Source organism: Zingiber officinale, chromosome 2A (assembly GCF_018446385.1).
Source record: "Zingiber officinale cultivar Zhangliang chromosome 2A, Zo_v1.1, whole genome shotgun sequence".
Taxonomy (NCBI): domain Eukaryota; kingdom Viridiplantae; phylum Streptophyta; class Magnoliopsida; order Zingiberales; family Zingiberaceae; genus Zingiber; species Zingiber officinale.
In genome coordinates, this window is record NC_055988.1 from 82,143,035 (window position 1) to 82,158,913 (window position 15,879).

The window sequence follows — 15,879 nt, forward strand, 5'->3', positions numbered from 1 at the left end:
CTTGTTCACGAACGTTTAGTTCATTTACAGCCCTATTCATGATCAAGAATGTGAAACAATAAGTCAAGTAATAGTATCATTGACCTTAATCCACGTTATATGATCAATGAAACTAGGTCATATGACCAAAAAACTCACCAACATTAATCGCTTCTAGGATTTGGTTATGGGTGTATATCATATCATGTGATGCCAAACATATATGATATACATTTTCCTCTTTTACTTATGAAGTATTGAATCTCATATTGATTCACCTATATTGATGTTATTGTGTCAATGCTTTCTCGATGGAAATAATCAATCATAGCAGTTCTATTGACAACAACATTATGTTGAATAGTGTGAACCACAACATTTCAATTAGCATCTAAATGTACCTGATAATTTACAAATCATACTGCATTTGTGTACATATATACCTGAATTGTAGTCAATTGTATCCAATTTTTTGAGGCAATAAGACCTATAGAGGGAGTCTCGTACCTAGATACTTAAATTTTCTACAATTATACTCAATTAAATTACATACATACTTGAATTTGGATATTTAGTACCTAATAAAGTGAATTATCGTGGCAAAAGGTGAATACGCTCGTCCCCAGCACCCCCGCCAACCCGTCCCAATGCCAACACGGAGGAGGTAAATCACGGGCGACTACTAGCCTTTGGAATAGTGACTAGCACATAAGGGAGACATTTATCTCGGCTTTGCCGAGATTCGAACCTCATACCTCATTGTGGCAACACCTCATGTGCTAGTCATTAGACCCATCCGAGGGGACCCTAATAAAGTGAATTATGTACCTTGATCAGGAATATGAAATAATAAGTTGATTGTACCTGATTGTAACGGATTTCTTGAGGCAACTAGACCTATCGAGGAAGTCTCGTCCATAGTGGTTTTATTGACTATAACATTCTCAATTAATGTCTAACTTGTGTCCAAATATACCTCATAATTTATAAATTATATTGATATTGCGTACATATATCTTAATTAGAGTCAAGTATGCTCTAATTTTTTAGGCATTAAGACTAATTGAACTACATATATACTCAAATTAAACTACATATATACTCAAACTTTATATAATTATACCCAATTAAACTACATATATACCTGGTTTTAGATATTTTGTACCTAATTTTACCAACAAAATAAAAAATCAAAAAAAATTTCTATAACAATTTCTTGATCACTAAGTCATATGTCTGTCATCAGTACTACATCTGTTGACATCAATAACATCTGTTTTACCATAAAAATCAACAGCACAAAACTTCATACAAAAGCAAAATTTAAACTCTTATCATACTATACTGTTTTACCATAAGAAGCAAAAGGTGAGATAAATTAGTCAAATATTTTTTTTTTCAACAATCCAATATCATCTAATAATATAATATAGTTGATGCAACACGGGCTCGATAAGTGCTTATCTTCATATCATTTGCAAACCTCCATTTATCATTTGTGTCACTAGATAGACACTCCACCCACATACATGCATATATAACACAATCCAGAGTTGCACCTTGATAACGCCACTATTCTCTCAATACCTCATGACTGCCTATGTCTAATCCTGAAAGATGAAGTATGCAACTAACAAAAAAATGTGCCTACAAAAAAGGGTTTTGTTTAATACTACTATCTTAAAACTTGTTGGAATAGAATATCGTCAAACTTATGTAAACTTTAGTCATCCCAACTGTAAATGAATCATGATTTGAATTCCACACTATGAAATTACCTTTGGATGTTTTAAAAACCAACAAATACTAATACCACCTACCATTAATTAGGAAAATGATATATCTGCACCTTCTAAATAGATCTTCATTCAGTTCCTACAATTGACCCTTTGTCGTGGATGTCAACTTCGCAAGAAAAGTTCTGTAATCCATGCTATGTATTTGCCTGCGTTTACCGTATAGCTCCAAGTGCTAAACACTTCTTGCTACACATTCAAAACAAGATATAATAATGTATCTTAATCTAATAAGAAGTAAAATTAAATATCAAAGGTCGAATATTTAAATTGGCTACGAACCTACATGGTTGTATCCATACAATAAATCTCAAATCCATAAGTTGCATTATGTTTTTGCATAATCCTCATGAAAACATTTATGATTTGTCTTCCAACATACTCACAAAAAAAAACACAGAATATAGGTCCAATTAAAGCTTAGGAACTCATCTAACCAAATGACAACACTATAGGAAGAGAAAAAAAATCATTATAAAATTTGAGAAAGAAGTGTTACAAAAAAAAAATTAAAATAAAAAAAATAAACGTACTCCAATTCCTCGCTAGAGAGAAAGTCTGTCAACAACTTTCTCTCTTCTTAAGATGCTTCTTCATGCGCACAAAATCAATTCTCCCTTTATATCATTTTAGCCTTGGCATATTGTCGTCCTCCTCAACATCTACCATAAAATTTACCTATATGGCGACATGATTAGCAACAATATAAAACCATTAGACTTCAAAATATTGAATCAGAAATTTATGCTCCATCTAACTTTTTCCCCCTCCTCTTGCATCTTGGTGTTGAACTAGGCGGAGTTACAAACATGGTCGCCTTTCTTTTTGACACATGATCAACCCTAGTCCTTATAGTATCCACAATAGAAAATTGAAAATGTTTGAAGTAGCAATGCCACTATGTGCTTTTCTTCCAATCCATTTTTAAAAATAAAATATCAATAATTTTTAAAAATAAATTAATAATAAGTCTAAAAGAAAAAGAAGGAGTCTTTTCAATAGAAAATTAATAATAAATTTAGTAATCTATTGTAACAGATAAAAGAAAATGTGTACTAAGTTTTTTTTAAAAAATAGTAATAAGTCTAATAATTTACTCTAATAAAGAGAAAGAAATAAATTTAACTATTTATTATAAAAGATAATGCAAAAGGATTATTTGAATATATCAATTAAGGAATCTTGTGACGACTCTTATGCACTTTAATTGGGCCTTGGTTGGGCCGGTCTTCGCCTTAAGAAAACAAGCCGAATGGACCTATGCCACATGGTCCGTGTTAGAAAAAAAATACTTTAATAAATTATATTATATTTGCAGTGAAATATTATGTCCGTGTTAGAAAAAAAAATACTTTAATAAATTATATTATATTTGCAGTGAAATATTATTAAATTTGTTGTTTAAATTGGGCCTTGCAGTGATTTTAACAAAAGCCCAATTTTTACGGGCCTTCCATACTCGGTTTATGTCTAATAATGTTAAGAGTTAAGATAAGATTTGAAAACTATAATTATAATTTATTAGTGAATATTTAAATGACAAAAAGTAATAGATCGTTGTTTATTTAGTTACCATTTTAGTTTATAATGATAGTTTGTACATCCGTTAGATGTACATTTTCAGGTGACTCTTATAATTTTGGACATCTGATTCGGATCCGAATATAGACGTCAGATTCAAAGTACTCGAGATGTGCCTAGTCGTCCGAAGTTGTGATTCGAAAATATACATGAACCGATATACAAACTAACATTCCTCTCGTTTTAGTTATCCTTTATATATAGCACACTTTAATTTAAAAAATATATCAAAATGATATCTTATTCTATTTTTTATTTTAAAAAATAATTTTTCTAGCTTTATTAGGATGGTTAAATTAAATAATTGATCAAACTAAAATAATTTAAAATTTTCATTCGGTTAATTTGAAAGTTTTTTAAATATTGATTATTTCAATTAAATCCATTATATTTCTATCATAAATTTTTAAAATTAGTTAAATTGATTAAGTTTTTTTTATTGAAAATAATTATTAGGTCATATCACCACCAAATTGGACATAGTCGACAATTACACCATCAACAAATCCATTTTGTCGATGAAGCTCTCAACTATAGCAGAGATATATGATTTAATAATTATTTTCAATAAAAAACTTAATCAATTTAATTAATTTTAAAATTTTACAATAGAAATATAATGGATTTAATTGAAATAATCAATATTAAAAAACCTTTGACTTATGTTTAAAATTGCTAAGATGCTATAAATCTAAAGCATTACAATATTTTTTAATTAAATGATTCAGTTTCATATCAAATTTATTAAAATAATACCATAATAAGATTATTTTATTAGGGTAAAAAATCAGATATGGTCATGTTTTATTATTATTATTTTTTAAAAGAGGATAATTTTATTGATTAAATGAATTATAGTACCAACTCCACGATAGAGATCATTTTTAAATTTTTTATTAATGTTAAAATATTTTTTAATATCTGCATTTGTTGTAAAAACATCTATGTAATAAATGAATTATATTGGAGATAATTAATATGAAAATTAAATAAATAGACTAGTCAATTTGAATTGAATTTGGACCGACCCAATGGCGAGCCTAAGTGGATTCGAGCAGGTCCAAGCGGCTGGTCCTTAGTGGCCTCGAATTGATTTATGGGAGATTTTTTTTTAAATTTAAAACTCAATGGAAAAGTCAACTCGTGAGTTTGACTCATCAAATTCAAAATCCAAATTTAAAAATTTCAATATCTTTTATATATTATTTATTTAATTTATTTTTTTAATATATATATATATATATATATATATTGATTTTATATTATTTAATACCATTTCATTTATTTTTTTTCCAATCTCGTGTCGTTTCTTACTCAAATCCATTTCCGTACTCCAACAAGCAATCGCCGCCTGCTGCACGCTGATGCAGACCATCGCCATGCGAATCGAAGCTGTCGCCCTCACCGTCGCTGCTGCCCATGCACAAGGCCGTGGCATTAATTGGACGTGCTGGCTCAGGGGTGAGTGTTGAGCGACAGCGTGGGGTTTTGCGAGGGACGGACCATGGATTCGGGTCGGCCATGGACACCATCCGGACAACTGTGAAGTCGCTCGACTCCACGGCAACCCACACGCTTGGATTGATGCAGCAGCTGGAGTGGACCTCGCGGTGGCGACGGTGGTGGGGTTGATGAAGCCGACGCTGGCGGAGAAGGAAGCTTCAAGTGAGGTATAACTGTATACTGTGAGTTGTGGTAGTTTATGACATTAATTCAGGTTGAACTGCATTAACATTTTGGACGCACGTAAGGTGTTCGATGTAATTAGTCTACCACGCATATAATGACCTGTGGTGGTCTATGGTGTTAGATTTAACTTGAACTTAAGGTTTTCGGTGTAGTGCTTCTACCATGGAAAGGCAAAGATTTCGCTGTTGATTTTACGGTGGAGGTAATTGCAGTGTTTTGAATGACTTTTTCCAGTGTCTATCTTATTGGAGACTTTTGATATATAGTGTTGATGTTATAGTGGCCTTCAATCTCAATATACAGTATTAGTTCGAGGTCTTATGATCCTAAAAATGGGAGCTGAGAGGTGGTTTGTGGAGGGGTTTTGAAAGGATCTGAAAGAAGATCCTTGGTGTTAATTCACTTCTATAGCTCTTGTTAACTCAATAAGGAGTAATCTTCTCTTGAGCAACGACATTGTCAATTTTATTGTATTTACTTGTTATTGTGTGCACATCTGAATCACATTATTTTGTCTTTATCAAATTTTTTTATGTGTTTGTATTTTTCAACTTAGTGCGTTGGCGGAGTTGCTCTTGAGTGTACATATGATCCATATAATGTTAAGTATAGTGTTTCTTCCATGGGAGACGAGGATTCCATTGTTCAGCTTCACTCCCAGTGCATGAAGGTGAATCCATAGAAAGTGGTTTGATCAAAGGATTCAAATATCACTTGTTACTGTTATGGATCTTATTGGTAAACTTTTGATAGTTTTGATATCCATGAGTGATACTAGGGCAGCCTTCGATGTATCTCAATACATAGTCAGAGAGTAACTGTGATATGTAAAAAGTAAGAGTTTGATCTACAATAATTGCAGTTCTCATATTAAATGTGAAAGCACCAAATTGCATTACTTGTCATCAATAATATTAATGAGGTCTACACCATACCGATAACAGTTGACTTTTCAAAATACAAGAAATGGAATGTCAGATTTGGGTAAGACAATTTCCTAATTTGAGAGTTTTCTTGTCAATTTCTCAAGTGTTTCATATTGAATTGTTCAAATCATAGCTCTAAATTTCAGATCAGCATCAGCCCTGGCTTTTAATAGCTGAAAATAATGCATAATGAATTGTGACCTTGTGAAGTTGGAAGCATTTCATGATTACAACATGACATTTAAGGGCTTGTTGCTCCCTTGCTTTAAGCATTCACATTTTACTCCATCAATTGTCATTTTAAACCACACCACCATTGATATTTTTATGTTACCATTTTTACATTATTCTCACAAATCACAACTCCCATTGCCATGTACAAGGTGGACAAGACTTTGATGTCGAAGAGCTTGTTAATTAATTAAGCTTAAACAGGATTTTGGAATCTCATGGAATACCAGAGACTGCACCAATTTCTTTATATGAAGTCTCTCGGTCAAGGAGATGCCTTCTTAGATCCTTTTCCTCTACAACTTGTGCTGCTTTCTCTTCACTCTTCCCCCAGAGAACAAAGTAGAGTCCAAGAACAATAAGGATGGATCCAATTATCCTATAGAAAATAAAAAAGTGAATCCATCAAATTAATTAGTATGTTATATATGAAATTGAAAATTTTGCCTTACCCTCCTAAGTATAACTCATCACCAAGTATCGCAGTTGCCATGATGGCCACCACCACAGTCTGCACTGGTTGGAAGACTGCAACAAATAGAGGACCTCCTCTATCGATGCACCAAATCTGGAGGGAGAAAGAAATTCCTGATGCCACAAGACCCTGTAAAAAAATATATCAATCACAAGAACCATATTTAAGCAATTTGATCACTAAAAATAATATATCATCTACATCAACTTTTTGAATTATGAAAACCGTCACAAAAGCATAATAATGATTATGGTCATCTGCGATGGCTTCTCATTGCAGCAGAAGGTCTTCTACGACAGGTTATGCCATCTCAGAAGCCATATTTTTTTTCTTTCGTTTTGCAATGAGGTCAATTTGTTTTGATCATGTGATGGATGAATGGTGAATTTACAGCATAGAGGATTGTGAGCAGCTCTCCTCCTGAGTGGACTTTCCACCTCTCAATGTCCTTCTCTGCAAAGGCTGCTATGATGAGGAACTGGATTAGACCGAAGAAGCAGGTGATTGTGGTGACTGAGAGCCTTGCAGGGTACTTCTTGAGCACTGGAACCTGTGTATAATTGAGGTAGGGTTTACTCCATGATGGATTGTGATTCTTAATAGAAAATAGTCAAATATATAATGAGAGAGATGAGAACCTGAAGCACCATCCACCCAGACCATGCAATGCAATTGCCAAGGATGTAGACACAACCAAGGGTCCAGTTCAGGATTGTGTTGGCAGAGGAAACGAGGAGAAGCTTGCCATCCAGCAAGGGAGGACCCTTGTAGAGGGTAATAACCGTGGCACCTCCGATGCTGGCTATTGTTCCTACCACCTTTGCCACACCATACCTGCACTTGATATTGATCTGTTCAAGCCCGAGAGCTGCTGCCATGGCAAATGTTATGGCCGGGACAGAGTTTTGAATTGCTGAAGCATAGGTTGGAGATAGGTAGTACAAGCCCAAGAGGTAAAACCCTTGGTTAGCAGTTATTCTGGTAATTAGAGAACAAAATAAAATTTTACTTGCAGTTCTTGCACCAAAATCAGTGAAATATATTAATACTTACCCACATAATGCTAGAAGAAAGAGTTGAAAGAGGAAGGATAAGGTAAGAGGTGGTCTATCTTTTCTGAAACAGGAACAAAAAAAAATTAAGAAGAGTTTCATCAAGCTAATGAAATGCACTATTGTATCATACTTCTCTAGAAAATATGCAAAGGGAGCCAGCAAAGCCAAAGCAATGATGTTCCTGTAAACCGGGAAGACAATTTTGCTGATACCCATGTTGAGTGCAGTCCTAGAAACTATGTGAAATCCTGCATAGCAGACTTGGAGTGCAAGCACAGCTACAAGAAGCTTCACTTTCTCAGATACCTGTGAACCCATTTTCTTGTTACTTAAGCTGGTGCTTGCATCAAGAGGGGATGAGGCATTATATAGAGTTTTTGGCTTATCTGGTAGCTGATGTGTGTCGAGTGGAACTAAAATTAGTATTGATTGAGGGTGGTGTTTTGTCAGTAATAATCTTGGTGGGCTCTCTGTGTCTTTTTTTGAATTGACACTAGGAAGACCTCTCTCCTTCATAGTTTTTCTGATCAATGAGTAGTCCTGTTGTCAATACTTTTAATAGGTTGTTGGTTTCTGTAACATGGTTCTTGAAATTGGTCAAGGAGACAACAAGAAGTTACAGCATGTTAGCCAGGCTGCTAAATTATAGAATGAATTGTGGAAAAGGGCATTGTCATTTTCTTATCTATTAGTCCATACTACCTCCACTAAATTGTTCTCGGTTATCACTGGTTAGCATGCCTAGTTTATGTTATTCTTGGATGATCTTTAGCTCATTTTTGTTATTGTGTATACACATCTTCTCATATTTATCCAACCTCAGGTCATCTCCCCAAATATGATAAGTAATTATTCTTTCTTCTTGCTACACAGCTCTTAGAAGGTATCAAGCAAACATGGATATTAGTATTTAAGAGTTAGAAAAAGAATAAAAAATGAATTAATTATTGGTTTACCACTTTGATTAGACCTTGTTTATGTAGTCATATAGATATAAGCAAATTCTTCTTAGTGTCACATAAAAGTCATCTTCTTCTTCTATATTTCTTCTCGATTTACAAAGGAAAAAACTGAATTTCAGGTTCTAACTTTTGAGAATTCACAGTGTAGTATTTTTTTCAGTTCCTATGATACAATTCATTTTTTCACCGTCATACATGCATCGGAGAGTAATTAGCGCCTGTAGTAAACTATAGCAACCCCTAATATTATTCATGTAGTACAAAAAATAGCTTTTATTTCCAAAGTATAATGATGAATGAATAAATAACCATATCAGTGGTGTTCTATAGTCAACAATAGTCCTTAGATGGAGGGGTCATATGTAGCAGCATTAAACTAACAAGTGCATTAATTATCAAGCTAATGACAGAGTGTGATTGGTTTGCAAGAGAAGGTTAAAGGAATCAAATATCATGTGGAACTTTCAGTAGATGTTTAACAAAGTGTGTCACATGAAGTGGTTGATTGCATAATCTCCAAAAAGTATTCAAACTCTTTTCATGGCCTTGAGAACTCAAGATTTGGTTATCTTACTTGCAATCAGATATTTTTTTCTTAAAAGTCAAAATGGGGCCAGCGCATGCTTGATTAGGTTAACATTCTTATTGTTACCTGATTTATACTAACGAAAGAAGGATGCTTAATAATATTTCCAAGGAAGAATCTTTCTCTCTTTGTTGATTCTCCTGAAGAACTCTCTCTTTAGCAATTATTTAGCTGAAAGCTTTCTACAGAATTGAACCAAGTAATTACAGATGAATTGCTATGCAGGCAAGTAGGAAAAGTGTAAGATCAAGTTACTGAAACAAGAACCATCCTCTTCTGCTGGAAACTGTAAGATCTATCTGCTCTTCTCATTGATGACAAATGCAACTTGCACAGATTAAATAATGAAATTTCTGATCAACTCAGAGATATGCCTTCAGTAAGATGACTATGAAATCTGTGGTTATATTGCTTGTCTAGATGTGCCCAGAAACACAAACAAGGTGAGCAGGTGACAGTGGCTAGCCTGCGACAAGGTCCATGAGTGGAAGGTTGATGGAAGAGCCCCACTCGGTTCATGTGGTTAGTAGGTCTGCAAGAACAAGTTGAGAGTAAGCAGATTTTTAAACAGTGCTTCAGAAGTGTTTTTATAAATTATATTTTAAATAAACATTTATTTTTTCTTCTATAGATTGAGGCCATGATATGTGATTTTCACTTTTCAGACAAGTCTCTTCACAATTATTAGGAGTTGCTGCACGTGTTGATCAATTATTGGCTCTGCCATTTGTGTTTTCTGCAAACTGAGAGAAAAAAATGTTTTTGTATTGGAGAATAAATTTAAAAAATATTTATTTGATTTTTGGTGCCTAATGCGAGACAAAGGCCCATTGGGCCCATTGATATGGACTGTGCTTATTAACAAGCCTTTACTTTAATTGTCCTAAAGTGTATTTAGTTATTTAATTTTAATTTTCCCGTGTATTTTCAAATAATAATATCCTTAATGGCAATAGAAACTAGAAAGACCAAGGGTGTGTTTTTAATTCATGAAGCAAATAAAAAAATAATAAAAATAAAAAATAGAAGAAAAATAATATATACAATTTCTTTGCAATGTTAAAATGTCCATCTGCCTTTTTAATATGCCTAACTAGTTCGACTTTTACCATACATGTGTGGGCTCAAACGCTTTACTATCCAAAATAGTTTAACTCTCTCAACTCCCTATTTTTACTTGGCTAGCCTAATCCACTTTATTTTGATGCTAATTAAACTCTTTTAACTCATTATATCCATCTCACGTACCTAATGTGGCTTTTTTATATTATTTTTAATGATTTTTTCAAACAATTTATTGGCACTTTTAACCATAAATTATGTTTTAGAATAGTTAGGTTGCATGTAGATTAACCAAGGTGATTATTAAATTGCTAAAGCATTAAATAAATATGAGGTGCTTATTTGTTAACTATGTTTTTTTATCATACATCTTACAAATTTTAACTTATGGTTAAGAATTATTACATATTGAAAAATATTTATTTTCTATTATTTTTTAGTTTCAAAATTTACAATTAATATTAATTTGGTCAATAATATAAATTATACATTTATGTATTATCTAAATATCAAAAAAATTAAACTTTCCATCCCTAATATGAAATCATAAATAAAATAAATAAGAAGTCTCTATTTTTAACTCTTGAAAAACTATTTTGGACGGAAGTAAAAAAAAATCTGATTTTTCCAAATCATTATTACGATGTTTTAAGTTTTTTTTTTTATAAAAGAGAGCTCATCCCAAGTGTAATTATCTAATTATTATTTACTATACCGTAGTAGTTTATTTTCATTAGTATATCTTTTATTTTTTTCCGATTTAAATCAGATATGTTGTAGTAATTATAATTTTATAATTATTACCGTATGAATTTTTTTAAGACAAATTATTTGGAGTCTCTAAAAATATTTTAAATTATATTTTTAAATTAAAAAACCAGTGTATTACGGGTTTAATCTAGTAATCAATTGTAAATATTTAAAAAAGATTCGATTTGATATGTTGAATATTAAATCTTAAATCTTAAATTTTAAAAAATTATAACTTCTGACCTGGATTAAATTACGGAAGGTATAATATAAGAAATCAAATTTATATTACGGTTTTATAATGAAAGATATACGTGAGATAATAAGGAACCGTAGTCATTTTAGCGAAACGTTTTTATAAAAAAAAATTAAAAATAGGGTGCCTTTTGACAATTAAAAAAAACGCTCTTGTAATGGTTGCCCAACTATTTTTCTGTTTTAAGAAACGTACCAACCAAAAGCAATTCTGAACCATTGTCTCACACTATTGTCTTCGGAATCCAGACTCCCATTCATCACGTCGCTGCTGAATCACCCATGAAATATTTTCGAGAAATCTTCCCTATGGGGAAACAACAGGATCCATGGTCGTACACGAATGAAATTTGCACACGTCATCCGGATCCTTTCACGGCTGAGGCGGCCAGGATCGCAGTTTACTCGTTTAGTCGCGTAGAAGCACAAGCGAGTTGACAAACGTCACCTTGTCTGCCCACTGGGGCGACCCACCTCCCCCTTCTCTCACTCTCTCGTTCTCTCTCTCAGCGTCCGCGCGATTTCGAGGGTTTTCTCGAAGGGAAGAGAAAAAATCTCTCGGGGTTCGCCGTCATCTCGCTCCGATTCCGCCCCCGGCGCCTCCGTCGAGGAGAATCTCGCTTGCAGGAGCCAACGGTACGGTCTTCCCCCCTGTTTCCGCGTTTCATATTCGCCTACCTAACCCCGCTGCCTCATTTAGGGTTTCCTCTGCAGATCGAGGCTCCTCTTGTACTTCCAGGTTCTGGGAGCTCGATCTCGGATCTTTTTTACTCGGTCGGCTCCCGTGCGTTCTTTTCTCTCTGCTGTTTTTTTTGGAAAATTTTCCTTGTTAAATTGTCGACTTCCGGTCATTTCGGAGCCATTGTTCTGGAAAATTTCGGATCTCGAGAAGGATCGAAATGGGGAAAGTGTTGTATTTGCCTCTTCTATGTAGCTCTGTCGGATTAGGGTCCTTTTCTTGCATTTGCATGATTCTATTTGGTTAATTTCGACGCGGATATTGAATTGTTAGTTTTCTTTTGCTATAGGTAGCTACTCCTGTTTCCATGGTTTGACTGGAAACTGGGCGGCGGGAGAAGAAGGCATGGAGGGAGATGAGCAGCATCAGGTTGCTCTTGTATGCGCTATCTGCGGTGCTTTCTTCTGTGTCTTAAGTCCGCTTAGTTTTTGGATTCTCTGGGCTGTAAATTGGAGGCCGTGGCGGATATACAGGTTCAGTTTAAATTATTTCTGCGGTGCTTATCAGTAGGACTTAGCTTCCATGTTGTGTTTGGACTTATTTCTGCGGTGCTTGTATTTTTCTGATTTCTAGACATTGATTGTGGATAATTATTGCTATTCTGCAATAATATTTCTCAGTTCCTTGATTCAGTTATAACCTGTCCGTTTAACAGTTGTAGTCAGTCTAGTTCATCTCACACCATAGTCTGAAGTTGTATTTTCATGTGGTTAATAGTCAATTGTGATGTGACTAGCACATTTGCTAGTCATTAATTCACATGGTTTATCTTTTGTTTAATATTGTCCTAGTTAGTTTCCATTCAGTATTTTGTGTTGCTATTTACAATGTTGCCTCTCTCTCATTTGATGATGAATCTGAATATTATTGTTTAAAGCTCAAGTGCGACAAAGATAATTAATGGATCACAAAAATGGCAATGTATTATTCTCTTGCTTACTTGATTTGAAGACAAATTTTTAAAAATAGGTTTAATGCGGTGCCAATTGCCAATTCATCATACTCATCAAATATTACCTTGACCCCCTTTTAAATCTAGACTTATTCTTGGCTAGCATAGTTATTGAATCATTTTCTTTTGTGTGCCTATATAAATTTAAATTCTCTGTTGCAAGACTGACTTATTTTCGTTCACCCTGGTAGGCATTTTAAAATGAACAAGGGGGTACTATTTATTCTATTACTTCTTACCATTATCTTTTTGTTTGTTGTTAGAATTTAAATTGTAGTTACACATAAACGTGTCAACCAAAGAGCTTATTCTGTTAGATATACTTCAGCGTATTCAAAGCTCTCAGTTCTTGCCTTGGGATATCCGTACGCCTTAACTCTTTGTGGAGTAGGGATAGATATGTTCAATTTGTTTAAGTAGATTGGCTATCTTGTTTTGAGATGTTTCTAGGAATTACAGTGTGCATCAGTAACATGAGATTGTATTGTGTGACAGTAGCATGTGTAGGTGAGATTTCCGAAAGCAAGAGAAACAGAGAAACTGCTTCTAAACCTAGTTTGGAGATGTGGTCGTCTGACTTGACTAGTTAATTTTGAGCCATCAAACCTAGCAATAAGTTTTTGGATGATGAATTGCTAGCATATGACTGCTAACTTTTAATAAAATATTTATTTTTTAAATCTTGTTGAATGAATGAATACTCTTTTTTTGTTCTTGTTGATTAGTTTACTTAATATTTCTGACTTAAACATATGTGGCTTTTGTAATAATTTGTTCGGAACCTTTTTTTTCTAATCTTAATAAGTCTATCATACTTTTTGTATTGTCATGGTTTTCCTACCTCGCGACGTGTAGTTTCTTACACTGCCATCTTATTCTGCTATATTGTATTATCCACAGCTGTTTGATGTTTATCAATTGTTAAACACCATTTCTACTTTCATTGAATAATTTTTTCCTTCTGAATTGGAAATGTCAGTTGGATATATGCAAGAAAATGGCCTGATATTATACAAGGACCTCACTTAGGTGTGGTTGCTGGTGCTCTATCACTAATTGCATGGGTTATTGTTCTTTCCCCCATTGTTCTGCTAATAACATGGGGAGCCATAATTATTGGACTTCTGAGACGCAATATAATTGGTTTAGCTTTAATAATTGCTGGCACGGCTCTTTTACTGGCATTCTATTCTATAATGCTTTGGTGGCGGACACAATGGCAAAGCTCAAGTATGTACTCTCTCGTGTCAGCATACTATGATTTGTCAATCTCCGGTACTTGTATATGTTATCTGTGATCATCAGCATTGCTTGAATGTGTAAAATTATATGTTGAGATTGCTCTTTGGATTGCTAATTTTTTAGATTGGATTACCCCTTATATATAGTTTTTGTAAAGATCAATTATGGTATAAAATTTAAATATCTTGCCTGCTTTATGTTGTTTTCTTTTCGTTTTAGTTTGTTTGATTGTTCATATATTTTTTTATTACTGTGTTTGGATTAGTCAAATTTGATTATTTAGTTCATGTAGTTGATTAATTTTTAATTGTAATCAGTACAAGCACTCATGAATTTGTGATAGTCATATAAAATATATCACATATGGTATTGTAGCAAAGAGAATGATGGATGTGCTGGAAAAACTATTAATGCTACAAGAGCAATTAGGTATAGCTTTAATAGATGATAAAACAAGAAAAAATAGTTTGAGATGCGATGGATATGTTCAAAGGTGTTTCTATAGTTAGAAGAGTAGAATCTATTAGATTGGAAGGATTAAGGGGAAGAGACAAAAGAAAATATTAAAACACTGTAATGAAATATGATATAGTTGATTTGAATGTTACAAATGATAAAGCATTACATAGAGCTCACTTTTTTGATTCATGCACTAATCCTATATAGTTTGGACAAGCAGGAGTCACAGAGGATGAAGATGAGAGGATGAGGACAAATTGCCCATATTATTTTTGATTAAATTCCTCGTCTGGTTATTCAATATTATGCGCTATATATGTTGCCTATACTAATGCTAATGATCACTGAGACATTAATGATTTTACTTGATAAAAAAGGATGGATGGGCTTGATAATAAGTGTGTTCAACTGTCAATGGTACCCAATGGCAAACATTTTTGTAAGCTGTGATGTTTGATCCCATATATGCTAATATTTTAAGATAACTCTATTTCACTCCATAAATGATGGTTGATAGATGGTCTCTGTTTGGTTCGCTACCCCTGAATTCTTCCTTGCAGGGGGAGTTGCTTATCTTCTTCTCCTGGCTGTGGCATTACTTTGTGCCTATGAGTTCTGCGCTGTCTATGTAACTGCTGGTGCGAGTGCTTCTGAGCAATATTCACCATCTGGATTCTTCTTTGGTGTATCTGTAATTGCACTAGCCATCAATGTTCTTTTCATTTGCAGAATTGTCTTTAATGGTAATATTTGCTGCTTCCCTTCTATTTTGGTCTCTCTTGGTTATACTGAATAATATTAACTTTATTTTCCTATATTTATCTAATTGCTTTATGTGCTTTAAGCCTGTGATCACAATTGATCTCATGCATTCTAACAAATACATCTTCTGTTAAGGAAATGGATTTGATGTTGATGAATATGTACGGAGATCATACAAATTTGCATATTCTGATTGTGTTGAAGTTGGAGCTGTTGCTTGCTTAACTGAACCACCAGATCCAAATGAGTTGTACATGCGTAAATCTAGCAGGCAAGTTTTATTCGTTTTTTGTTGAAATTCATTTGTTAGCATATAATTGACCTGTCGGATATGTACCTTGATTTTCACATTCTATTCTTTTCATTGAATGTTTTTGT

At 33.6% G+C, this 15,879-nt stretch overlaps 2 protein-coding genes and 1 long non-coding RNA gene across 6 annotated transcripts in view; 2 read left to right on the forward strand and 1 right to left on the reverse strand.

Annotated features, from left to right (window-relative positions):
• The first annotated feature begins 4,659 nt into the window (after positions 1 to 4,659).
• Positions 4,660 to 10,093, forward strand: LOC122041350. The gene is made up of 4 exons (XR_006128964.1): positions 4,660 to 5,026; positions 9,506 to 9,568; positions 9,701 to 9,831; positions 9,946 to 10,093. It is a non-coding gene; the product is annotated as an uncharacterized LOC122041350 (long non-coding RNA).
• Positions 6,212 to 9,904, reverse strand: LOC122041349 (auxin-induced protein 5NG4-like). Of its 4 annotated transcripts, none has more exons than XM_042600996.1 (7): positions 9,548 to 9,904; positions 7,863 to 9,462; positions 7,731 to 7,793; positions 7,316 to 7,655; positions 7,069 to 7,227; positions 6,655 to 6,806; positions 6,212 to 6,581 (listed from the first exon to the last, which is right to left on the reverse strand). In XM_042600996.1, the coding sequence occupies exons 2-7, from the start codon at positions 8,246 to 8,248 to the stop codon at positions 6,419 to 6,421; spliced, it is 1,263 nt and encodes a 420-aa protein (XP_042456930.1). In that variant the 5' UTR covers positions 8,249 to 9,462; positions 9,548 to 9,904; the 3' UTR covers positions 6,212 to 6,418. The 4 variants fall into 4 exon arrangements, with proteins under 4 accessions (XP_042456930.1, XP_042456931.1, XP_042456932.1 ...); XM_042600997.1 differs by having other exon boundaries at positions 7,863 to 8,038; positions 9,536 to 9,900; XM_042600998.1 differs by having other exon boundaries at positions 7,863 to 8,038; positions 9,347 to 9,895.
• A 1,711-nt stretch (positions 10,094 to 11,804) lies between the features above and the next one.
• The window catches only part of LOC122041351 (calpain-type cysteine protease ADL1-like), a 33,669-nt gene continuing 29,594 nt past the window's right edge, over positions 11,805 to 15,879 (forward strand). Inside the window, exons 1-6 of the mRNA XM_042600999.1 lie at positions 11,805 to 11,983; positions 12,048 to 12,131; positions 12,376 to 12,559; positions 14,018 to 14,268; positions 15,300 to 15,482; positions 15,637 to 15,772. Coding sequence (XP_042456933.1) covers positions 12,432 to 12,559; positions 14,018 to 14,268; positions 15,300 to 15,482; positions 15,637 to 15,772 — 698 coding nt within the window. The 5' untranslated portion in view covers positions 11,805 to 11,983; positions 12,048 to 12,131; positions 12,376 to 12,431. The remainder of the gene's footprint in view (positions 11,984 to 12,047; positions 12,132 to 12,375; positions 12,560 to 14,017; positions 14,269 to 15,299; positions 15,483 to 15,636; positions 15,773 to 15,879) is intronic.